The 27,219-nt window shown below is 39.0% G+C and overlaps 1 protein-coding gene across 7 annotated transcripts in view; it reads right to left on the bottom strand.

Moving 5' to 3' along the window:
- The window catches only part of LOC307188252 (uncharacterized protein), a 401,616-nt gene extending 392,528 nt beyond the window's left edge, over window positions 1–9,088 (bottom strand). For all 7 annotated transcript variants that reach the window (XR_013828867.1, XR_013828868.1, XR_013828869.1 and 4 more), the window contains exon 1: window positions 8,899–9,088. Coding sequence is in view for 4 of the 7 variants with exons in the window: in XM_079925132.1 (XP_079781258.1) it covers window positions 8,899–9,087 (189 nt within the window). In the remaining 3 variants the exon portion in view is untranslated. The remainder of the gene's footprint in view (window positions 1–8,898) is intronic.
- Window positions 9,089–27,219: the final 18,131 nt, after the last annotated feature.

Here is a 27,219-nt window from a genome sequence, read left to right as displayed (position 1 = left end):
ATAGAGAAATAAAGATATTTCATTCATTTTATTTTTGTTTTCATGCAAACAAAAGCTGAAAAAAATTCACTGTAAACATCTGCATGTCAAGAAGGATTCAAGTGGTAGGAAAATAACACTATATGGAAACACAGATATACAAAGAGCAATAAAGCATGCTGGATATGGTACGATGTGGGTAAAAATAAAATTATTTTTCTTTCTTTCTTTGAGATATAATTGATATACAAAATTGTATAAGCTGAAGGTGACATTTATATATCATACTGCAATATATTTTTCTCATTTTTTAATTTTTTAAGATTACTGACTAGTAGCAATAAGAATGACAAGGTATTGTGGAGTTTATAATATATATAGAAGAGAAATGCAAGAAAACAACACAAAGGATGGGAGAGGGTAAATGGAATTATACCTTTGTTAAGATTCTTACGTTATATGTGACATGGTATAATACTATTTGAAGGCAAAGTGTGATAAGTTAAAGTAGCGGTCCCCAACATTTTTGGCACCAGGGACCGGTTTCGTAGAAGACAATTTTTCCACAGATGAGGGTTGGGGGGAATGGTTCAAGCAGTAATACAAGCAATGGGGAGAGATGGGGAGCAGCAGATAAAGATTTGCTCACTTGCTTGCCCACTGCTCCCCTCCTGCCGTGCAGCCTGGTTCCTAACAGGCTGCAGACCGGTACCAGTCCATATCCCAGGGGCTGCGGACCCCTGAGTTAAAGGTACATACTATAAATCTTGGGAACCAGTAAAAGAATAAAACAAAGAGATAGCTAATAAGCCAATAGTGGAGATAAAATGTAATACTAAAAAATGGTCACTTAATCCAAAAGAAGTTAGGAAAAGATGATAGAAGGAACAAAAAGCAGAAAGGGCAAATATAAAACAGTAACAAGATTATAGACTTAAACTGATAAATCATATTGATAAATATAATAAACATGAATGGTTAAGTACTACATTAAAAGCAGAGATTGGCAAGATTTCTTAAAAGCAATATTCAATTTTACATTATCTATAATAAACTCACTTTAAATATAAAGATGCAAGTTAAAAGTAAAAGGATCATAAGTGATATGCTATTTTACCATAATGATGAGAAAATTAGAGTGACTCCATTAACATCAGCAAATTAGGCTTTAGGAGACAAAATATTACCAGTGGTAAAGAGGGTTGTTTCATAATGATTAAGGGGTTAATTTGTCAAAGAAGACATAGTAATCCTAAATGTGTCTGTACATAATTATAGAGCTTTAAAATACATGGAATAAAACTGACAGAACTGAACATAGGAATAGACAAATCCATAATTAAGTTGAAAATTTAAGCATTCCTGTCTCATAGTTGATAAAACAAGTAGATAGAAAATTAGAAAAATATAAAAGACTTGAGCAAGACTATCAATCAACTTTTCTTAACTGACACTTGTAGGACACTATAGCGAAAATCTGCAGAACAGACATTCTCTTAAAATGCATTATAAAGATTCACCAAATAGCCATAAATAGGTCATAAAACAAGTCTCAATAAATTTAAAAGGTAATAAAAGTATGCTTTTTGACCACAGCAGAATTAAATATTTTTAAAATAGTACCAAAAAACACCCAAAAAACTAGGAATAGAAGGGAACTTCCTCAACACGACGAGACCATCTATGAAAAAAACACAGCTGATATTATGCTCAATGATGAGAGACAGAAAGCTTTGCCCACTAATATCAGAAACAAGACAAGGATTCCCTATTTTTTTTTTTTTTTGGCTGCATTGGGTCTTTGTTGCTTCGCGCGGGCTTTCTCTAGTTGCGGCGAGCAGGGGCTGCTCTTCGTTGTGGTGCACAGGCTTCTCATTGCAGTGGCTTCTCTTGTTGCAGAGCACGGGCTCCAGGCGCCTGGGCTTCAGGAGCTGTGGCTCGCGGGCTCTAGAGCACAGGCTCAGTAGTTGTGGTGCACAGGCTTAGGTGCTCCACGGCATGGGGATCTTCCCAGACCAGGGCTTGAACCCGTGTCCCCTGCATTGGCAGGCAGATTCGTAACCACTGCGCCACCAGGGAAGCCCCCCACTTTCATCATTTTATTCACCATCGCTCTGGAAGTTTTAACCAGAGCAATTTTCCCAAAAACAAAACAAAAATAGAAGTTAAAGGCATCCAATTTGGAAATTAATAAGTAAAATTATCTCTATTACAGATGATATGATTTTACATGTAAAAAATCTTAAAGAACCTGTAAAAATCTATTAGAGTTAATAAGCGAATTCATCAAAGTTGCAGGATACAGATCAACATGCAAAAATCCGTTGTATTTCTATAGCAATAAACAGTTCAAAAAAGAATTAAGAAAACAATTCCATTTACGATAGCATCAAGAAAGATTAAAATGATTTGGAATAAATTGAACCAAAAAGCTGCAAGACTTGTATACTGGGAACTACATAACATTGCTTAAAGACATGAAAGAAGACCTAAATAAATGGAAAGATGTCTATGTTCATGGACTAGAAGACAACAAGATGGCAATACTCCCCAAAGCAATCTACAGATTCAATACAATCCCTATTGAAATATCAATGGCATTTTTTTTTTGGCAGATGGAAAAGCAGAGCCTAAAATTCATATGGGATTTTAAGGGACCCAGATGGCCAGAAAGACTCTTGAAAAAGAATAAAGTTGGAGCACCAAAACTTCTGGATTTCAAAATTTACTACAAAGCTTCAGTGATCAACAGAAGGATACTGGCATAAGGACAGACATTTAGACCAATGGAATAGAATTGAGAGTCCAGAAATAAAGCCATACACCTATGGCCAAGACTATACAATGAGGAAAGAACAGTATCTTAAACAAGAAAAATATTTGGTAAATCTTTATAAACATAGATTTGGAAAATGATTCTTATGTATGACTCTAAAGACACAAGCAAAAAGAGAAAAAAAAAAGGTAAATTAAATTTCACCAAAATGTAAAACTTTTGTACATCCGAAAAAGTGAAAAAACAATCCACATAATGGGAGAAAATAATTACAAGTCATATATCAAATAAGAGTTTAGTATCCAGGGACTTCCCTGGTGGTGCAGTGGTTAAGAATCCACATGCCAATGCAGGGGACACGGGTTCAAGCCCTGGTCCGGGAGGACCCCACATGCCGCGGAGCAACTAAGCCCATGTGCCACAACTACTGAGCCTGTGCTCTAGAGCCCGTAAGCCACAACTACTGAGCCCACGTGTCACAACTACTGAAGCCCGCATGCCTAGAGCCCGTGCTCTGCAACAAGGGAAGCCACCACAATGAGAAGGCTGCACACCACAACGAAGAGTAGCCCCCGGTTACCGCAACTAGAGAAAAAAGCCTGCCCGCAGCAACGAAGACACAGCACAGCCATAAATAAATAAACCAAAAAAAAAAAAGTTTAGTATCCAGAATGTATAAAGGACTCTTACACCTCAACAACAAAAAAACAAAAACCCAATTTAAAAAATGAGCAAAAGACTTGAATAGATATCTTTACCAGGAAGATATATAAATGGCCAACAAGCACATGAAGAGATGCTCAATATCATTAGTCATTAGGGAAATGCAAATCAAAATCATAATGTGATACCACTACTCATCCACTAGGATGGCTATAATCAAAAAAATGAAAATAAATGATGGCAAGATGTGAAGACATTGCACACACTGCTTGGTAGAAATGTAAAACAGTACAGCTACTGTGGAAAACAGTTGTGTAGGTCCTCAGAAAGTTAAATATAGAATTACCATATTCCCAGCAATTTCACAACTAGGTACATGCCCACAAGAATTGAAAACAGATATTCAAAAAAAAAACTTGCCCACAAAGAGCTATAAGTTGGAAACCACCCGAATGTCCTTCAACTGCTGAATGGATAAACAAAACTATATTCACACAGTGGAATATTATTCAGCCATAAGAAGAAATGAAGTACTGACACATGCTACAACATGGATGAATAGCCAAATCATTGTGCTAAGTCAAAGGAGCCAGACATAAGAGGTTGCATATTGTATGATTCAATTTTCATATGAAATATCCAGAATACGCAAATCCATAGAGAGAAAAGATAAGGGGTTGCCAGGTGCCAGGAAGAGGGGAGATTGGGGAGTGACTGCTTTAAGGACGCAGGGTTTCCTTTCAGGATGATCAAAATCTTTTGGAACTAGAAGTAGTGATGGTTGTACAAAATTCTTAATGTATTAAATGTCAGTGAATTGTACACTTAAAACTGATTGATTTTATGTTTATGAATTTTACTTCAATAACAAATCAATAGAAAAAAGAAAAGTAGAAAATCCTCACTTATTTGGAAATTAAACATGACACCTCTAAATAACCCTAAGTCAACTCAAAGGAAGATTAGAAAATATTTTAACTGAGTAATAATAAAAACACAGCATATCAGAATTTATGAAATGCATCTCTAGAAGTGCTTAGAATAACACTTATAATTTTAAATGCTTGAATTAAAAAAGAATAAAAGCCTAAACCAATGATCTAAGCTTCTAACTTAGTAAGCTAGAATAAGAGGAACATATTAAATCCATAGTAAGGGGAATAAAGAAAATCAATAAAATTTAAAAATAGAGAAAACTGGTGAGAGCATAAACTGGTTCTTTCATAAACATCAGTAAATTTTATAAAGTTCTAGCTAGTCTAATCAAGAAAAAAGAGAGAAGACACACATCAACAGTAATAAGAATCAAAGAAGGGATGTTTTCACAGATTCTACTAATATTAAAAGGGTACTAAGATTATCGTGAATACTTCACACCTAATTCGACTATTTAGATGAAATAGACACATTTTTTAAAGACACCAGATTGTCTTTTACGTATTTTACAAAATTGGTACAACAGTAATTCTCAATCCGCATGCTCTTTCAGAACTTTCCTGTCCCCCATCAAGAGATGGAGTCCATGTTTCATAATCCTGAAACTTGGCAGAGCTTTGCAACTGCTTTTACTAACAATACCACAGAAGTGGTGCTATGTAACTTCAGAAAGCAGGTCACAAAAGGTAAATACAGCTTCAACCTGACTCCATCAAAATATTAAAGTTCTGTTCTTTAAAACATAGCGTTAATAAAATAAAAATACAAGCCACAAACCGGGAAAAAATATTCACAATACATAATATTTGGCAAAGGATTGGTGTCCAGAATATTTTGAGAACTCCTACAACCCAGTAAGAAGATAATCAACCCAACCTAAAAATGGGCAAAAGATTTGCACAGACACTACATAAAATAAGATATACAAATGACTGATAAGCACATGAAACCATGCTCACAAAAGAATATCATATTCCATTTATGTCAAAGTCTACAACAGATAAAACTAATCTATAATTTCAGAAAACAAATGAGTTGTTCCCTGAGGCCAAGAGTTGCAAAGGTAATTCACTGCAAAGTGACATGAGTAAACTTCTTCAGTTTGAACACTTTTAATATCTTAAATGCAAATAATTATACACTTAAAAATGAGGCTCTATTGTTCTGTTGTAGTTATGTTAAATTTACCCCAATAAAGTTATTTGAATGTTTACATCATTAAAGTAGTTTAAAAGATAAATTTAGGGATTTGATATTTAACTTTTAAAACCTAATGAGCTATTATAATGTTAACATGTAGCATTGACTACATATGGATAAAGCTTCAAATATCTAAGGAATTCTTTCCTCAGTGCAAGATCTATATTTTCCCATAAAATGAAATAGAAAATAATTATCTACAAAGAAATTTAAAACCTTAACTGTGTTTTTATATGTCCCTGATTCTTCCTTTACATAAAAAATTGGGCACATGATCTAAAAAGACCTGGGGAGAAAGAATAACTTTCTACACTGACATGAAACACATTTGGTGTCTTCCCCTGACACTGCAGTACTTTAGATCCCAGAGAAATGGAAGGGATGGCAGGCAGGGTATTTTTTCATTAAGTTCATGCATCACAAACTACCAATACTACTTAAGATCTATTCTTCCCTCTTCTTCCCTTTCTTAGAATTTTCCTAGTGATGCTAATCATGAAACAAGCTGGCCTTACAGCAAACCCAGAAATGAGAGGAAACTGTGCAATGACTAAAGAACAGCAGCTTCTGAATAGATGATTTACTTATGTTACTAAATGGAGAGACACCGAAAAAATGGATATCATTAAACATGGTTTTATTTGAATATTGAAAAGATCAGCGTATTACATTGTTGTAATAATAATAGCTAACTCTAATATCATCCTTACTATGAGAAAGACAATATTTTAAGTAATTTATGTATATTAACTCATGTTAATGCTCACCATAACTACAGAAGGCAGGTACACTCTTCTTATCCCCATTTTATAAGCAAGCAAACTGAGGCACCGAGAGTATAGGCAACTTGCCCAAGGTTATACAGATAATAAATAGCATAGCTGGGATTTAAACCCAGATAGTGTGACCCGAAATCTGAATCCTTAACCAATATTCTACACGGTCTCTTGATGTTTATCATACTAGCATTTGACATCTATTAAAAGCAAGGATCTAGATTCTGACTTGTGTGATTCTGAGATGAGTTCTAGATTACTCTCCAGGCCCATTCTGTGCATTTAGCTGTGTATAAACAATTATATCTTAATCTATTTCTATACACACATACACACTTGGACAATATATGTATCAGCTAGAGACCTGAGAACACAGGAAGAAAGCAAGATGAAAAGTGAAAGCCAATAACCATACAGTTCACCCAGGAGTTCATGTCACACATCCGGAAAGATTTCTTCCTTCTCTCATCTTCTGTAGCAATTTCTTTCTACCACACTCATGATACATTTCATATACTGCATTTAGTATTGTAGTTATTTGTGCATTTCTCTTAATGCCTCTACTCCACTTTAAACTGGGGCCACATCTAAGACATGTAATCTAGTTCATTACCTTTCATGTAACAGCTGCTAATAAACTTTTGTTGATGTCTCCTCTGACACTTATAGATCTGATGCAGCTGAAAGATATCTGACAACAAAACTCACTACCAATAGTAGTCAAAACAGGAAGGAAAATATGTGAGCGTGCAAGAGTGCTGAAGACGTTATTTTAACTCCAGTCATGATTATACAATAGCAGAAAGAGCCGAAATAGAACTTGATATCCTCCTGCCTCTGCCATGAGCTGTACGACCTTGGCGGACTTACTTATCCTCCTGAATTCCAGTATTCTCATTTAGTAAACACGGTTTGACAGTTTTAAATAAAATAAAGACTGGAAAGGTCTTAGCTTCATACATAAAAGTCAATGCTTATAGTACCAAGAATAGAATAAAGACGGGATAAATTCATCCCTCCCACATATCACTTCTTCATTTTATCCCCCCAGAATAGGCATCACAAATTAAATGCAGGTAAAAGAATAAAAAGGCCTGAGCATACAAGACAGTATGAGTGCCATATAGGAACAGAGTTTAAATGTTGCCATTTCTTCCAATGATGAAAGTGAAACAGAAGTCTGGGATTTTATGTGGAATTTCTCCACCTTTAAATGTTAGTAATTAAGTCAACATTATTCAAACACTGTATTCACCAATATTGTGAGGTCAAATAAAATTTGTCTGCCAGCCTGTGCCATGCAATAAGCCACAAATGTGCTACGTTTACTCATCCAAAAAGACAAAAAAAATGCTAACATCTGCGAGACAAACTAATTTAGTATGCATAAACAAATACAGTTCATATCTATGTGAGCACACACACACATTTTGTGGCATGCACATGGTTCTTGGGACGTATTGTCAGAAACCACCTGCCTCACTTTATTTCTCTTCTGTTTATTTCCCAACATGATGACATGAATTTAGCTAACCCCAGCTGGGGGAATTACTATATTAAGTTTCTCCTCCATTTAGTTAGATAACAACTCTTAAACACAAGGTCAGAGTCACTCTGCCTTAGCTGCTCTCCCATGTTTTTAACAACTGCCTTTGCGCCCAGGTCGTCTCAGTCATAGCTTTCCTTCCACACATACACATGCTTTGCCTTTGTTTTTTTCTGGCTCCTTTCTTCTTAAGAGTTGAAGTAACAAGATGACAATTTTTTAAAAGCTAATTAAGAGCCTTTCTGCATATGTCCTACTTAATTAGCTTCTGTCAACCTTGATTATACTCAAATTTTTAAAATTACACTTTACTTATATTTATTCTGCTTGTATGCATAATGCGAAATAACAGAGGACAGTTATTGTTCTGAGCTTTTCCAGTGAATGACTACTATATTGTAATAAAGGAATTATCAAAATAATATAAATGCTAACCCAGATACTCTTTAACGTGAATATATTTCATACCAATGAACTCCTATAATTGCTGTGCACACTTAAAGGCAGAAAGTTAATATTTCTCTGGCATAATTGCTCCTGGTGACTGCTTTGGAATTTCTTAGTGTGAAATGACCAATGAGGAGCGAAGTTTCTCTGCTCTGTACTAGTGCTTCTCAGACTCTGGTGTGTATAGGACTCCCCATAGAGCTTGTCAGCAATTCAGATCCCCTTTGGACACCTCTGTGACTCTTATCCCGAGTGTCCCTTATCCTCTCTAATCCTCGGTATTCTCTTGTATAAAATGGGAATTACATTCACATTGAAACTATTTGAGAGTTTAAAAGAAAAGCCTTAGAACGGTACCAAATATAGAACACCTTCATAGTCCCAAGATTCTGATTCAATAAGCCCCCCTCCCCATGGTAATTCTGCTGCAGGTAGTCTGGGAACTGAGAATAGTTTGAGAAGCTCTTCCCTTGTCTCTAAACTGTGACCCCTTGGCGTGGCCCTGTCCCCAGCAAAGCCCATTAACAACTCGTGGGAAGGAAAAATAGAAACTGGGTAAGAAAATTAAGTCTAACCTTTTTCTTTTTCCTTTGTGCTTGGTCTATGATGCACTTGCTCATAGGAGGCTGCGTGCAAAGGCCCCGTGCCCAGCCCTTCACATCAGAGTTCCTAGCGCGAACTGGCTTCTGCCGACACTGTAGCTTCAAGGGCCATGAGCAGACGCATGTGCAGAGCCACGTGCAGACACGCTGAGCACCACACATCAGCTCAAGATGGCGGCGGCGGGCTGTGTGCAGAGGAGCTGCGCTCCACCCCGCGATCTGGAACGTGAGCACCGCAGACAACTCGCGAGAGTACCGCAGGCAATTCGCGAGAGCTCCGCAGACAACTCGCGAGAGCTCCGCAGGCAACTCGCGAGAGCTCCGCAGACAACTCGCGAGAGCTCCGCAGCCATCCCACCCCACCCACCTGCAGCAAGATCCTTATAAAACAGCCGTGACCGGGGTTTGTGTGGGCGGAGTGTGGATGAGCCAGCTGTGATCTTTCCGTTGCTTGATAAAAGAATGACGCTTTCCTTTGATTCTGAAACAAAAACTTATTCTATTGGCTTGAGTGACACCAGGAAGAAGGACCCTTGCTGGGGACGGACTCCAGAGGGTAGGTAACAGCTCTTCCTCAGAATTACCTGTGGAGATTTTAAAACTATTAAGCCTTGGGTTTCATTCCCAGAAATTCTAACACTGTGTGTGTGACAAGGAGCCCAAGCCTTCTGAAAGTTTTGAAAAAATGATTCCAATACTAGCCAGAGTTGAGAACCGTTACGTAACAGCAGCAATCTCCAAATATTTTTCTCCAGGTCCATAGTGGAAAAAAATTCAGCATATATCTGTAGTATATGCATATCTGTTTATGAAATATAAGCCAATTTTACTGTATGATGTATTATATACTTTAAAAAAATACAAAACTGGAAATTTAAAAAATACAATAGAACAAAAATATCTTAAACTTTGTTTTTATTTACCAATGGCATCAAAACTTTTGCCATCAGTTAAAAAATTATTTTTAATAAGATACCAGAACCTTAGTTCTTAAATGTTTGCTAACCATGATGGCTTTATCATACCACTAGCTATGATTTCATGGCATAATATGTATATACTCCTACATCTCAGAATAGCTGAAGGCCCAAGAGACGTTCAATATAGAAACGTATCTGAAAAATATACATCATTAGTAATAGTAGATTTAAATTCATATATCAAAGAGTCTTCTTGATAATTTTTCTGATCTTTTTCACTTACTGCTTACTAGACTTACTAGATCTGGTTAGTGTCACTGTTTTTATCTTGCAATGTAGCTGATGAAGAGCTTGTACCAGGAGTCAAAGAAGTATTGATACTGACATTTTCTTCTTGTTTGCTTGTGTTTGTATTATTTCTAATCAGTTAGTTTTTTGCAGGAATCTTTTGAGGCTATTGCAATGCCTACTAGGGGGTCTTAAGGCTCTACTGAATAATCATATTCTTCAACTATTTAGGCCACACTTGGCTTTAGATTCATTCAGAAGGATATAGGCTAGGAATACAGCTTGCCAGAGGTCAGAGCTAAGCACTTCTCTTCTGTGAGAGTCCTTCAACACTTCTTGCCACAGTCCAGGGGGTGGTCTCTGCCCTTCCTATATGATAGCTCAGGTTCAAGTTTATGAGAGCCTCTATATTGGCTTGTTTCAGGATCTACCCTGGTAGCCAGTGTCTCTTGAAGCAACTCCATAGGCATAGCTTCTGGGGTTCTTATGAGGACATAATCAGCTCTAAGATTGCCACTCTCAACCAACAGCTATGATGTCCCCATTAGGAACTTACAGTTCCCCCAGTCCAGCTTTAGCCTTTTACTTAGTCGTCTTTACCCGTAAGCAATGTTGCCTAGCAACCTATTTGACTTACTACCTTTATCAGGACTCTAAGTGAGGAGCTGGAAAACTAACAAAAGGGCACGTTCTTATCCAGAAGGAGAAAAGTGTTGCTAACCTTTTATTCACATCACCGGGAAATCCAAATTTCAGGCAGTTAGTTTAGGTAAAACCAGAAGATATAATCTTTAAATTCACTTAACTGAGTATACGTGGTACACATCAAACTGCAGTTTTCAAAAAGCCAACAAACAAGTGAGGGTGCCTCTGTTATCTCTGCCTTGGGGATGCTCACATCCAAATAACTCACATACCATACACAACATGGGAACACTTTGTGCTTGGATGGACTGAGGAAGGATGGTGTTATTCACATATTAAATACTATATTTTCTTATGTTTTAATAGACTTCATTTTTTTAGAGCAGTTTTAGGTTCACAGCAAAATTGAGAGGAAGGTACAGAGATTTCCCATATACCTTCTGCCCTGATACATGCATAGCCTCCTCCATTATCAGGCTTTCCCACTGGAGTGGTGCATTTGTCACAACTGATGAAACTACAGTGATACCTTACAATCACCCAAAGTCCATAGCTTACATTACAGTTAATTTTTGGTGGTGTACATGCTATGGGTTTGGACAAATGTATAATGACATATATCCACCATTATGGAGAATATGGTAAAATTCTTTGTCATGTGAGGCTTTTTTTTTTTTTTTTTTGCAGTACGCGGGCCTCTCACTGTTGTGGCCTCTCCCGTTGCAGAGCACAGGCTCCGGACGCGCAGGCTCAGCGGCCATGGCTCACAGGCCCAGCCGCTCCGCGGCATGTGGGATCTTCCCAGACCGGGGCACGAACCCATGTCCCCTGCATCAGCAGGCGTACTCTCAACCACTGTGCCACCAGGGAAGCCCATGTCATGTGAGCCTTTAACCAACATTGTAGGACATTTAGCTTCTCTTCTTCCAGCTTACTAAAACTGATAGTATCCTCCCTCTATGGAACAATCAAAAACATGGTGGATACTATTTTCTTATCCTTTGGGGTTAAAAAAAATAGGTAGATAAACAGATAATAGATAGATTTTTAAATAGATAATAGGTTATAGATAGATGTAGATGAATGGATGAATGGGTAGATAGACAGACATAAGAATACTAACATTTTGTTTCTTAACTCCATTACGTTGCCTCTCACACTCACTGAGTTAAATCATCTCCTCTTGGGAGACACTGTTCTTAGCTGTACATGATCTGAGCTCTGCTTGCTCCACCAGCCTCATCCAATCACTCTTACCCTTATTCTTTGTGCACCATCCTTAGTGCATGTTGGCTTTTTCTTTTTTTAAGTTCTTCTAACCCAGTGCTTCTCAAACTGTAATGTATATATAAATCACCTGGGGATTTTGTTATACAGACTTTGATTGAGACTTAAGGAAGTCCCAACAAACTTCTGGCGATGCTAATATGGCAGAGACTAGGACCACATTTTGAGTAGAAAGTCTCCAGCCCAGTTATGCATATTCCTGGATCCACATCAGAATCACCGGGGGAGCTTGTTAACCTGCTGATACCCATGTTCTACCTCCAGCAAGGCCATCCTCTTTGTCTTCTGAAAACCTCCTCATAGAGACTTCTTTCTCCACTAAGGCACTTCACCCAACACTCCCACCCCACTCTTTCAAACCACAGTTTAAATGTCGCTTCCTCAGACACTCTCAGCTTGGATAAGACCCCTGTCTTATTCCATTTGGGTTGCTGTAACAAAAATACCATAGACTAGGTAGCTTATAAACCACAGAAACATACTTCTCACAGTTATGGAGGCTGGGAAGTCCAAGATCAATGTGCCAGCAGATTCAGTGTCTGGTGAGAGCCCACTTCACTGTAACCTCACACAGGGGAAGGGGGGAGGGAGCTCTGTCAGGCCCCTTTTTTTATGAGTATTAATCCCATTCATGAGGGCTCAGCCCTCATGATGTAATCACTTCCCAAAGGCCCCAGTTCCAACACCATCACATCAGGCATTAGGTTTTAACATATGATTATGAGGGGACACAAACATTTGGTCTATAGCAGCCCCTCTGTTATAGTCTCTCTTAGCACCTTAATCTTTACCTCGTGACACTCATCAGTATTCCAGTTAAATAACAAAATGTGTAAATCTCTGTTTGCTTTTTGCTGATTTCCTTTACAGCTGGAATCATGCCTGCCCACTTTGTTCATTGTTATATCCCCACTGCCTAGCACTGTGCCCTGCACATGATAAGAACTGAACTCATATTAAGTAAACAAGTCAGTCCTTTTTTATATACATCTGAGTTTGCCAGTGTAATGCCAAGTAAACTAAAGAAACATGATTCCTACATTTCTAAACTATATAAGGAATATATATTCTTATTTTTTAATCTCAAAGATGACACTATTAACAACATTACTACTATAGTAATCAAAAGTCAAATATTAGGCACCTATTTTGTCAGTCAGTAGTTGATGGTAAAAAAGATAGATAGGACCCCAGACCTAACAAATATTGTAGGGAATACAGATATTCGAGGGTTTAAGGTCCAAGCAGATCTCAGGAGACTTACGTCAAGCATCCTCTTCTTTTCCATAGTGGGGAGGAGGCTGAAAATTACAAGCATCACACACTGATTTAAGCCAATTCTTATAATTAATGATATGCATTAAATCAAATAATTTTGAATAATTAAACGGGGTATTATGAAGCATATAATGAGGGCCCTAAAGCAAGTCTAGGGGAAGTGGAAGCTTCCCTAGGGAAATACATTGGGACTAAGATCTGAACAATAGTTGATCCAGGCAAAGGATGACAGGTATAGAGGTTTCAGACAGAGGGAACAGCATGTTCTAAAACCTTATGGCAGGAGCCTAAGGAAAAAGACCTGAGTGAACAGAGTCCAGTGGGGCTGGAGCCGATGTGTGAGCTGAAGCTGGAGAAAGAAACAGGAAACAGGTCATGCAGGAGCTTGTAGAGAATTTTGAACTTTACTTTGAGTTCAATGCAAAGTCACTAAGGAGTTCTAAGCAGGGGAATAGGGAATAATGGTGTTCTGATGGCAATGCTGGAAGATCATCCTGGCTCTAGTAACTATAAATATGTCAGAATAAACCAGATAAGCCTTTCCTTCTCTTAATGATTATTATTTCATTTTTATTTGTTTATTCTTCTGCAGTTTTCTGAACCATAAAATATCTCTGTCCTTTGTAAATTTCTTGGTGATTTATCCTGAACCTTATAAAGCTTGGCTACAGCATTCTGATAATTATGGTCTTCAGATTTTCCCTGAATCTAATCAAAAAGTCATAATTCAATCTTTGTTTCCAGTAGAGCATACTACCTTAAAATATTATCCATTTTGGTAGCAATATTTTAATTAAATATTAAAGTTGCAGAAATTAAAGTTATACATCTATCTCAAAAGACACAGAAAAGTTATCTTAGTGTCTGGGAAGCATTACAAATGACAATTAGGTTTGAGGAGAGAAGGTGTACTTATTAATATCAACACCTGAATTGTTACAGTGTTTCAGGTGTTTTAGATCATCAGTGCTGTATCTCTCCTCTTCCCCATAGAGAGAACATGTACTTTGATTAAATCTGGATTTAGATGTAAAAAAAATGAAGAAAACCTGTTTCTTAGCAGCACAATTTTTTGTAAGGAAGATTTTTTTTTAATTGAGAGAACATTTATTTAACTATTTGAGTGGGTAGAGATGGGGATAGTAAGTGTGAGACCCTTTGCCCCAGGAGCATGTTGTAGACAATAGGTAGTTCCTCCTTTGCTATATCTGTTTTGCACTATACCAGTAGTTTTAAATTCTATCTAGCTCCACTGGTCCCTTCTTATGTTAAACATTCAGTAATATCCCTTTAACCTTCAAAAATTAAATTATTAGATAATATTTCCAATCCACACACATTTCAAGCAATTCGATAAAATTTCCTAACTGAACTATAAATAGGGTTGCCAAATAGATTGACAATATTTAGGACATATTTATACTAAAAATTTATTTGTTGCTTATCTGAAATTTAACTGGGCTTCCTATATTTTTATTTGTTAAACATGGCAATGCTAATTATAGAAAAGACAATATTTGAATAGTATTTGAATGTGTAACTGCTCAGCCTTGACTACACTGTAACGCTTAAGGAGGTAGTCAGATGCTTGTGCCAATGTTGGAATCATCAGATTGCGGTAGCTGTAAATGCAGACTGATATTGGTAGGTTTCATTAGGTTCTCAAATGCCATAAGTGGTATAGCCATTAATGATGTGATTATCTGAAATGAAAAACACTCTCTTAGAAAATTTTAAGACTAAGCCACCAACTTCTTTTGATTTGCATGGTAGTTGCATTCCTGAAAAACATGGTGTGTATTAAAATCATGCCACACAGCATACACACAAACACACATATGCACATACACACTTGGGTAAGTTCTAGCCTCAGGTAATTAGAGCTTCTCACGTACATGAATATCCAGCAGGACAGTCAAGAGTCATGGAAGACATGGTGCAATTCTTTGTTATGTGGGACTTTGCTGCATATTGTAGGACGTTTAGCTTCTCTGGCTCCAGCTCATCAAAACCAGTGGTATCCTCCCTCTATGGAAACAGTCTAAAAACACTCCCACAGATTTCCCCTGATTGATGGTAGCAGTCTCACTGAAGCTACTAATTTAAACCATACGTAAAGAGAAAGTTAGAGGAGAGTTTTTCTAGGGCAAATGAGGGAAGAGTTTGGAGAAAGAACAGAGATAAACAGTTGGAATTTAATCACTTCCTTCTCTTGGTACATCCTGAAACCACTGCTTAGCCTATAAAATCTTTAGTAAAATATCCATTTCTCTGTTTCCGAGAGCTTGAAGTGAGGAGAGAGAAAGAGGCACTGAGACTTATATTCCCTCTTCCTCTTCCAGGACCTATGCTGTGAGGACAGGGAAGAGGGATGGGAAGGGAGAGTTATGGGAAGATTACTTGTCAATATTAGAAAGGGGTTTCCCGCCACCTTGCTCTGGTTCTACCAGCTAGGGCTGAAAGCCTCTGCTGATGCAGCAGTCACTGCATAATCATGGTACATGGTTTTCTTGGAATGATGTAAAACTTTACTCTGGCCCCCTCTATCAAGGAGGCCCCTTTTAGAAATGATAGCCATGTCTCTCATGGACCTTCCAAGGATACAATGCGCAACCGCTTCTCTAGCCCACAGGTCCTGCCCCTCCTGTAATCTCTGGGTTCCTTCCTTTAGAATCCTCTTCCACACTGTTCAAGAATCTTGGATAATTGGACGTCTTAGCAATTACCCCGCCCACCTCCACTTCCTAGATGCATTGTAGCAGAGTTACTTCAGGAAGATACGTTACTCCATTGGCCTCCCTGTGTTAGAAATCTCCAGGCCCCAATGAGCATTTATCCCCAGGTTCAAACGTTACCCCAGATCTCAGAGGACTAATGTCAAGCATCCTCTCTTTTCCATAGTGGGGAGGAAGCTGAAAATGACAAGTGTCACACACTGGCCTAAGCCAATATGGATCTTCGTAGAAGATATCTGTAGTCTTCTGTGGTTAGAGGTAAGTAAGGACTAAATAGGTCCTTCCCCTCAACTTTGCTACCATGTGGTATGCTACAATAAATTTGCTACCCATACAGGCAAGTGTTACAGAAGGCAGGAAAACAGTCTTACAACCTGTACTGCAAATCTAATAAAATTCTAGCTTTCTGTCCAACCATGCATGAGAGGTTCTCTTGAAGCAGACACAATGATATTCAGTTAGCCTTCTGGTCAGAGTCAAGTAACAAAATCTTCCATTACGAAATTGAAAACAGTCTCTCTATTTCCTTGGAATCCTAAATCTAGGGGGCCATTCCAAATAGTGTAGGCTCTTGAATTTCCTGAGTAGTTATATCCTGTTCATACAAGGGGGAAACTGGCTGTACAGTATTACTGGTCTCCCCACATATCTTGAGCACCACTGATTTCACTAAAGAAAATTTTCTATGCTAATTAACAAAGATAAGTGAAGCCAATGTGCCTTCTGAGAGTAGGTTCCTGATTAGTCAGTCATTCAAATGTTAACTAACTACTCTGGGAGTGTGCATGCCCAATCAGAGGACTTCAAATACTAACTAATCACCCATAGGGTTAGTAGATTAAAACTAATTAGCGTGCATATATCACACTCTTTGTGATGAAGTATATTAAAGTAAATTTAGATAGAGTAATCAGACATCCTGGTTGACATATTTTACAACTGTTGTTCAGAGATAATTATAGTATCCCCTTTCACTTTCAAAAGTGTCTCAGGTTGGGCAAAAACTGTAATCACCCTATAATATAAGGGAATTCCTAGTTTCATGGTACATTCTCCAAGAACTGTCTCTCCATATAACTCTGAAGACATTCAAGTTGTGCCTGAAGGTTCTACAGCACATTAAGCATTCTGTGGATAACAAAATGCTAGCTTGCCCTGCTTGGAGGATACTCCCAGCAGCTATGAGGAACTCTCTAGGAGACCCAATCCCTTGGCTTTAGAGAGAAGAGATCATTACCCTATAAGAAGGCAGGGAAAGTAAACCACTCATAACATTTCCTCCATCCCCTCCATGTTCTACTTACTTTGAGTTGGGAGACCTGGGCAAGGCAGATAGTTGGTGGTACCGCTGGTTATACACTGTCCCCTGGTTGTAAGCCCTGTAGGCAAGACACTGACGCTAATTGCTGGAGCTCTTTAGGAATATGCATTACTTCCCATCTTTGGTTATCAGCTTTGGACATCCCAGTTTTTAGCCAGCAGTTCCACAGCTCTTGCTCTTTCTTTAAATTCTGGGCTCTGTCACACTTGCCTTGGTGTGCTATAAGAATGCTGAAAACAAAACCTGAATGCATAAGGGTCTGAGGAAACAGAAAAAAACCCCGCTCTATTTGTATAGACCCATGGCCTCCAAACTTCAAATGAAGACATTTCAGTTTGGTAGACTGCATGCTCATTTTATTCCCAGGTTTCTGGTGACTATACAGGGAGGGAGGTACCCTGTAGCAACTGAGAGGTCATACCTCACCTCTCACAAACACTGTTCAGAAACCAGATTTGAATCCACTCTTGGTCTCACCAGTGTGATTGGGTTCCTCAGCTCTCCTTTGAATATCTTATCTATGGGGGAGTGGTGGCAGTGGAAGTAGAGGTAGTGGGGAGGCTGCTTCACAGAGTCAGCTGGAATTTGGACTTTAACCTCATATTTGAAGGTAACTGGGGTCCTCACAATGGGTCTCAATTTTCCTGCATTTTTTGCACAGTTAGCCATTATAGTTCTTCATTTGTTATGGTTGTTGTTTTGACCATTTCAGATGTAGATTTTCACCCTGGGCACCCAATTCTTTTAGAGCTGTCCTTAAGAGTAAAACATTCAATGCAAACATTTTTAGTGATAGAAGGGACCATAGAGATCATGTGTTCAACTCCTTTATTTGAGGACCACTGTGATATAGAGACAAAAGAATGAGGAACAAGTATCAGAGAACTTGTGTTCAAATCCCCATCTATCATTTATTAATTCATTGTTAAAAGTTCCTCCTCCAAACAATAAATAATACACAAAGTTATTTGAGGATTAAGAGGTGTAAAAACACATCACAAAATTATTTTTAAAAAATAGAAAGAAAAAAAGAAAAATGTAAATGTACTTTGCAGATGATTAAATATCAGCACAAAGAAATGATATAAATTGTCCAGAGTAACACACTACTTAGGGGAATAATCCAGGTCTTCTGACTCAAGTAATGATAACTGACATTGATTGCTGACAGTGTTTCAGGCATTATGTTAAGCCCTCAATACATACATTTAATTTCATTTATTCTTAATATTGTTATTAATATACTCATTTTCTGATGAAGAGACTAAGCTTAAAATGGTTAATACACTTATCAATGCCACATACATATAAGTAGCAAACATGTATTCAATGAAAGTTTGCCTAATAGAGAAGCTGAGCTCTTGTAGCTAAGTCAGCAGGACTCAAATTTCCGTACCAAGAATCAAATTAAAAATACTAACCACATGATTCATCTTTAGGTTTGAGAACCATTGTTAGGGGCAATTGCCTCATTTAACATATGGAAAACACAGTAGCACAGAGACTGGAACAAAGTAGCTATTTCTTAGTTCTTTTCTCCTAATATGGTTTATCAGAATTGTTCTGCCATCCCATGTAGGGTAGGGGAAAGAATGAGAGGGATTGCAGGTGGGAACCAGACATATGGTTAATATGCAGTGAAGTAAAAGTGGTAGAAGCACAAAGAGAATGCAGTGGCATTTGTGATGGTGGAGGGAGGTGGGAGTTCACACATACAATCAACCCAAAACACTTCTCATCAAAGCTAACCTTCCCAATGGCCATGCCTACATAAATATAACCACAGACTCAGATAGAAATTTACCTCTTTGTTCTCTTAAGTCTTCCCTGGATGTTAATTTTAACCTAATTTCCCCTATATCAAAATAGGATCAGGGGTTTGAAGAAACCTATCGCTCTCCATACATGCCTCATAATGTCCCATGTTGCCTTTGAGTTTGTGGTAGACAATACATTTCATAATCTGTAGTCACTTTTTTTTTTTTTTTTTTTTTTGCGGTATATGGGCCTCTCACTGTTGTGGCCTCTCCCGTTGCGGAGCACAGGCTCCAGACGCACAGGCTCAGCGGCCATGGCTCACGGGCCCAGCCGCTCCGCGGCATGTGGGATCTTCCCAGACCGGGGCACGAACCCGTGTCCCCTGCATCGGCAGGCGGACTCTCAACCACTGCGCCACCAGGGAAGCCCTGTAGTCACTTTTAAGATACAAACATTTCTAGGTTTCTTGCTCTACAGGGAGGAATGTGAGAAAACTGATAAGTTCTTTTCCCAACACTGATGAAGAACACAAGTAGAAGTGTTACCAAGCAAAGGGCTTGCTACCTGACATGCATAGAAACCAATACTATGCACCAGCTTTTGAGAAAAGAAAAAGCTTTATTGCTAGGTCAACCAGCAAGGAAACAGGAGGCACAGCTCAGATCTGTCTCCCAGATCTGGGGTTCAGTCAAACTTTTCTGAGTTAGGGGAGGAGGAGTGGTATGTGGAAGCGCTGGTGGGGCAGGTTTCCATTGGAGGCCTTTGGAACTTGGCTCTTTAGGGTAAGGTATGGTGAAGGGGTTTCAGCACTGGATCTTCCTGGACAGTGGACCCTTCGCCTCTGAAAGGGTTCCAGCTTGTTCCGGTCATTTCCCAGTCCTTTGGCCCTGGGGGTTTAGACACGCTGGTTCCATGTGTTGTTTGAGGTAAAATTTTTCTCTTCTGTGTATGCTTTGGCTGCATGACTGGTGGTTTTGTTCTGTTGTCTCTGAAAAACAACTCAGTATCTTGTTAGAAACAGGCCAGTTAGGGGCTGGTTCTGAGGTTACAAAAGGACCTCTGGTCTTAAAATGGATTTAATTAGCTGAAGTAGCTCACCCCGGGAATGGCCCTCTTTCTATCCCAGTATGAGGGCACTTTCCTGCCTCGCACATGAAAAGACTGCTGGGATACTCCCTGAGACAGCATTTCCTTGGCTAAGTTGGTATCACTGTTTTCTTCTGAGTGAGTTTTAGTTAGATACATGTATCCCTAAAATAATGGAATAAGAGGCCTCTAGGGTGAAAAATCTTTCTTTGTACAATTCTCCAAATTGACACCTAATGAGATACATATTTCTCCTATAGAAGCAAATCATCAGTTTTAGAACAAGCATCCTGGTTATGCAACCTCCCTCAACTGTACAAGGGACTGTGTCTCCAAGGCAGGTGGCTAAGAGTCAGAGGCCAGGATGCCCATAAACTCTCCTGCCTTCCTGACTAGATGAAAGTTTGTTAAAGCAACTTTTAGCAATTGACTCAAGAAGGAAAGAAAGCATGATCATAGAAGAACTTGAAAAGGTTATGAATGCTCTACCCCTTAAAAAGGCATCAAACATCAGGTTTTAAGTGGATGTTCTTCCAAACATCCAAAGATTAGGAAAACTTTATATTATATATACAGGGCATAGAAAAGATAGAGTCTTAACCTATTCTCAAGGCTAGTGTAATCCTCTAGTTTCATAACACCTATGTATGTAGATATAAAAGTCCTAAAGAAGATATTAATAAATTTAATATATCAGGCTTCCCTGGTGGCACAGTGGTTGAGAGTCCGCCTGCCGATGCAGGGGACACGGGTTCGTGCCCCGGTCCGGGAAGATCCCACATGCCACGGAGCGGCTGGACCCATGAGCCATGGCCACTGAGCCTGCGTGTCCGGAACCTGTGCTCCACAACGGGAGAGGCCATAACAGTGAGAGGCCCACGTACCGCAAATAAATAAATAAATAAATAAATAAATTTAATATATCACTTTATTAAAAAGAACAATACACTCTGACAAAGTAAGGTCTTTCCAAACAGTGGAAAGCTGATTCACCTTTGCTCATTAGCAAGCCTGTCAGTACAATTCACTATATTAATATAGTAAATTAATGTATATATAGGTATATATAATATATTCTTATATAATCATATCAGTATATGCTACAAAGGATTTGATTTTGTTAAATTTGATAAATAGTAATTATAAGCAATTATAAGCATCCTGTTTAAGGTTGAAATATTAGAAATAATCCTACTAAAATCAAGAATAAGCACAGGGCTTCCCTGGTGGTGCAGTGGTTGAGAGTCTGCCTGCCGATGCAGGGGACACAGGTTCGTGCCCCGGTCCGGGAAGATCCCACATGCCGCGGAGTGGCTAGGCCCGTGACCCATGGCCGCTGAGCCTGCGCGTCTGGGACCTGTGCTCCACAACAGGAGAGGCCACAGCAGTGAGAGGGCCGCATACCACAAAAAAAAAAAAAAAAAGTACAAATAGTGAACATAAGAAATTATTCTCTGCTTCTTGAGTATTCAGGGAAATACATACTAAAGCAGCCATAAAATTTTATTTATTTTCCTAAGATTAACAAACATTTAAAAGATTGGTAACTGGAAGTTGTGGAGAGGATGCAAGGAAACATGCATTATTATATACTGTTGATGGGAGTAAAAATTGGTAAAGCCCTTTTAAAAGGTAATTATTAGTCTTTGCAAAACTTTATAAATGAACAAACACTTAGACCCAGCAATTCCACTTCTAAGATTCTAATCTAAATAAATATTCTCATATGTACTAAAAAAAAAAATGTCCATTGCAGCACCGTTTGTAAGAAAAAAAAATTTGAAGGAAAAATACTGTGTTCATAGGGAGTATTGAAAAAATTATGCTATAGTCATAAAATGGACTAGATGTGCATGTATCAACATGGATAAATCTCAGATACATATACTTAAGTGAAAATGTATAAAACACACAATTTTGTATGCAATGTAGTTTCTTTCTTTTACAGTATAGATGTGTGTGTACATAATGTATACGTATATACATATATATTTATATATGTGCTTTTACATATATATATGATTTCTTTCTTTTATAATATAGATGTGTGTGTGTATGTGTATTGAGAGCAAAGAGAACAGAGAGGGGCTTTGACATTACATCCTAAATGCTTCTTTATTGTTTGATACTTTTACAAATGAGGAAAATTAATAACATGTAAGAAGTACTAGTTAAAGTCACATATGTGACTTTAGTTATCATGTATTCCCTTTCTCCTACTGTATAACAACTGAGGTCTAGTGAAAGACCTTGGACTTGGACCCAGTTCATGAATGGGAATTGTGTGGGAACAGAGACCATATGGGCCTTTTTCACACAGCAGATGCTCAGTAAACACCTGGGTTAGAATCCCAGCTGTGTTAGGGGACCTGCGGCTTTCAAGTGCTTGTTATCTGCCAGACAGTATTCCTAAGTGCTTTATATACTCTTGGTCATACCTATGTTCCTGCTGAATAAACCAGTGTCCAGGGCTGGTATCACACAAGGAGAGAGCAACAAAGAGCTAACAAGACAAATCTAGTTCCATGGTCTCAACCACTGCCTTATACTGCTGCCTGCTGAGAAGGTTACACTCACACATGATCATTGCTACCATGCCTAGATTTCATCCTAACTCAGATTGGGCAGGAGGAACAGGAAAGGCAACTTTATAACAATTTCTTGGTTAGCCTGCTCCCTCTGAGGAATGGTCTGTTTCTGTCCCTGAGCCCTGAAAGAGGCCCAAGGCCCGGTGGCTGGGACAGATGGCTTCAACTGGCTTTGGACTTTAAGCAGGTGAGAATTCTACATACAGGATAGGCTGCTACAATGAATCCCTCTGGGTTTATGGAAAAGCCTTCACTTCCTTGCTACTTCCTGACAAAGTAGCAACCAGGCCCAGAGATTACAGAGGAAACCAGTTATTTTTATTACTTCATCTGTACTTTCTAATTATCAATTAAATGCAATGCATGTGAGAGAAAACTAATGACAGTAAACATTTTTTGAGTGTTTACTGTCCATACATTATTATTTTTAAAACTTAAAACTATTATCACATTATTTCACAAAAAGATCCTATCGGGCTTCCCTGGTGGCACAGTGGTTGAGAGTCCGCCTGCTGATGCAGGGGACAACGGGTTCGTGCCCCGGTCCGGGAAGATCCCGCATGCCGCGGAGCGGCTAGGTCCGTGAGACATGGCCGCTAAGCCTGCGTATCCGGAGCCTGTGCTCCGCAACGGGAGAAGCCACGACAGTGAGAGGCCCGCGTACTGCAAAAAAAAAAAAAAAAAGGAAAAGAAAGATCCTATCAAATGGTTGTTATTATTATCCCATTTTTACATTGAGATAATTGAATAACAAAAGAAAATCATACCAATACCAACCCAAATCCACAGTTAACTCAATTTATTGATATTTATCAAATCTACTAAATCTACCCCAAGCCCAGGCCCCTAATATCACCGAGCAAGTAGTAGCATACCAGTCCTTAGAGCATTTTCTGGTATTGTCCCCAGGACACCAGTTTGACCTCTGCTAGCAATGTGACTTTGTGTAGATCACATAAACCTCCTGTGCTTTAACTCCCTCATTTGTGAACTGGCATAAATAATCCTGAATTTATAGGATGGTGTGAGGGTTAAATGAGACAATATTTGGACACTGCTCTAGCCTACTTCCCTTATGACCAATTAACAAAGTGGATTTATTAATTTGTTCATTCACGGTAACTGGCAGTAGCCCTCCTAAGTCACACCTTTCTCACTCCTTGCCCCTAGATGGAGTTTCATTGATAATCTATGGCTTCCCAGTACCTAGCTCAGTGCTTGGCATGTAGTAGGTGCTTAATAGTAATAATGTACTACAATAATAATAAATACTATTATTGAGAGTCTACCACGTGCCTGCCAGTCACTGTACCAGTCACTTTATATATTTACTCACACACAAATAATCTCATGAAATCCTTCTTTATACCTATAGAAGGGTATTTGTGACAGTCTGTGTGTTGTTCACCAGGTCTTTCCAGCTCTCACGGTTAGTAACACAATTCCTGGCCCCTTGTGGTTGGGTGGGGTCGGTGACTGGTTCTGGCCAATGCGTTGTGAGCAGAAATGATAAAAATGCCCCTCCAGATCTCTTTTTCCCTCTCCCATAGCAATGGGAAATGTTCCAAATGTTCTGTCATTCTGGACGGCAGCCCGTGTGGTGTAGAGAACGCAGCCAGCAATGACAGACACGTAGCATAAGCAGGAAGCAAACTTTTGTCATTTCAGGCTACTGAGATTTGGGGGTTCTTACACCCAAATGTATAATGTAATCTATCATAACAGTATTATCATTTCAAATATATACAGATCAGGAAATTGAGTTGCAAAAATATCCAACAGAAATATAAAGAAGCTTTCTGGGCTTCCCTGGTGGCGCAGTGGTTAAGAATCCACCTGCCAAGGCAAGGGACACAGGTTCAAGCCCTGGTCCAGGAAGATCCCACATGCCGTGGAGCAAATAAGCCTGTGGGCCACAACTACTGACCCTGTGCTCTACAGCCCGCGAGCCACAGCTACTGAGCCCCCACGCCACAACTACTGAAGCCCGCACGCCTAGAGCCAGTGCTCTGCAACAAGAGAAGCCACCACAATGAAAAGCGCACACACTGCAACAAAGGGTAGCCTCTGCTCACCACAACCGGAGAAAGCCTGTGTGCAGCAACAAAGACCCAACGCAGCCAAACATAAAATAATTAATTTAAAAAAAAAGAAATATAGAGATGCCTTCTAAGCTCACATAATTAGTTAATAATAGAATCCAGATCATAACTCATACATATCTGACTCTCAAGGCCCTTGGCCTTAACCCTTCATTTGCAGAGGTTCTCAGTGACTGTTGAATGGACATATGAATGAATAAATGAGTAAAAGTGAAATTTACTTTATAAACTTGGCTATACATATTATTTTAGTATTACACTCTGGATATAGTTCTGCATGTACCATAACTGTCTGATAGGAGCTTGGAAAAGTCAGACAGACTATTGGTGCCACAGGCAAACTGCCATCTCTGCCTAGGTCTGAATCTAAACACGGCGACTGTCAAGGAGACGATCCCTCCTTATTCTGCTTGACCTAGAGAACGAGGGAGGTGGAGGGAGAAAAGAAGAAAACAGAAGCTGTACCTGATATCTTGCCTTCTGACCTCCCCCCAGAGCAAGCCTTGACTTTGACATCCCCAGCCTGACATGGCAGGAGCTGCTTCTCAGTGGTAATGACACAATTCTACTCATGGGCATAATCCATGTGGCATAGTAACCACTGTCACAAGAAGTATGGAGAAACAGGCTCTCATTGTATTTACCCCCCCAAAATGCTGTGTTATCAAGGAATAATAGTCTTATAATATGTGCAGATAATTCACGATACCAGCAATTCACATAGGACATCAAAAATCACTTGTATTTGATAAACAATCAGAATGTAAGGCTCTTTCTGACATTGAGTAATGAGCTCAGTAAACTGTCAGATCTTATGATTGTGCTACTGGTTCAATACTGTGAAAAACTTTTTGAAAACATCTTCCAGTCATCATGTGTTTATGCTTTGACCAAGTCATACAGAAGATGTCTAATGAGTGATATTCTTTGGGGCTGAATTGTGTCCCCCAAAATTTTATGTGTTAAAGTCCTAACCCCTAGTACCTGAGAATGTGATGTTATTTGGAAATAGGGTCATCACAGATATAGTTAATCAAGTTAGGGTGAGGCCATATAGGACCAGTATGACTGGTGTTTTTATGAAAAGGAGAAATGTGGGCACAAACAGGCATATACAGAGAACACCATGTGAAAATGAAGGCAGAGACTGGGGTGATGTGTCCACAAGCTAAGGAATGCCAAATATTGCCAGCCAACCACCAGGTGAGAGAACGATATGGAACAGATTCTTCTTCATAACCATCAGGAAGAACTAACCCTGCCAACATCTTATCTCAGACTTCTACCTCCAGAACAGTGAGATGATAAATTTTTGCTATTTTAGGCCACCAGGTTGTGGTACTTTGCAATAGCAGCCCTAGGAAACTAGTACAGATATTATTATATAAAATGTCATGCCATGTTAGTTTTCTCATCATAACTGAGAAAGAAAAGGGACAGCATCTTACCAGTCCTAACACTGAAAAGACAAAACACTTATTAGAGTCTTTCATCTCGAAAATACCATGTACACTTCCAAGGACAGCTCTGTACACATCAATTGCAAACATTCTTTAATTTACTCAAATTGCTGCCTTTATCATAAGGAAAACACAGCTGGCACCCTCAGAAACTATGATAGAGTGAAAGTAATTGGGTAAAGAGTTCTAAGTAATGGATTCGATTTTTTCATGCCCCTTTTTAAACAGAAATTTGCATCTTAGTTAAGATTTCTATGCTTATCAAGCATGTCTTTAAATTAGACACAAAATTCTAAGGAAAAAGGAAAAGGAAAGATGTTTTTGTTACCTTCAAGACAGATGTGGGAAATAAAGAGAAACATTTTGTACAGATTACCCAGGATTGCTTACCCTTCTGTCCTTTTCAAACCAAGCAGAACCCTGAGGGGACTTCCAGGGTACAAAAGCCCATAGGCCTTCCCCAAGTTCCAAAGAGCAGGCTCAAGCAGTTAATGATTAGGACAATAGAGTCACAGGTCTCCTAGTTCCTCCTGAAAGGATATAGATAACAATTGATGCACATCTCTGAGCTGTTCTGCAGAAACTAAGACCCCCCACTGGTAGAGGATGGTGACTCTATGCTGACCACAAGCACTATATGTGACCCCAGACTAGCTGGAACCAGAAGGTTGATGATTGACATTTCCTAACCATCACCCTGTTACCTCACCACCAACCAATCAGAAGGTCCACCAGCTGATCATGCATCCTACAACCCTCTTCCCTAATACTGTCTTTAAAAACCCTCACCTGCAAGCCATTGGGGAGTTTGGGTCTTTTGAGCATG

This window comes from Stenella coeruleoalba, assembly GCF_951394435.1.
Source record: "Stenella coeruleoalba genome assembly, chromosome: 6".
NCBI lineage: Eukaryota > Metazoa > Chordata > Mammalia > Artiodactyla > Delphinidae > Stenella > Stenella coeruleoalba.
Note: the sequence above shows the minus strand (reverse complement) of the source record. Positions and strands in the feature narration are given on the sequence as shown.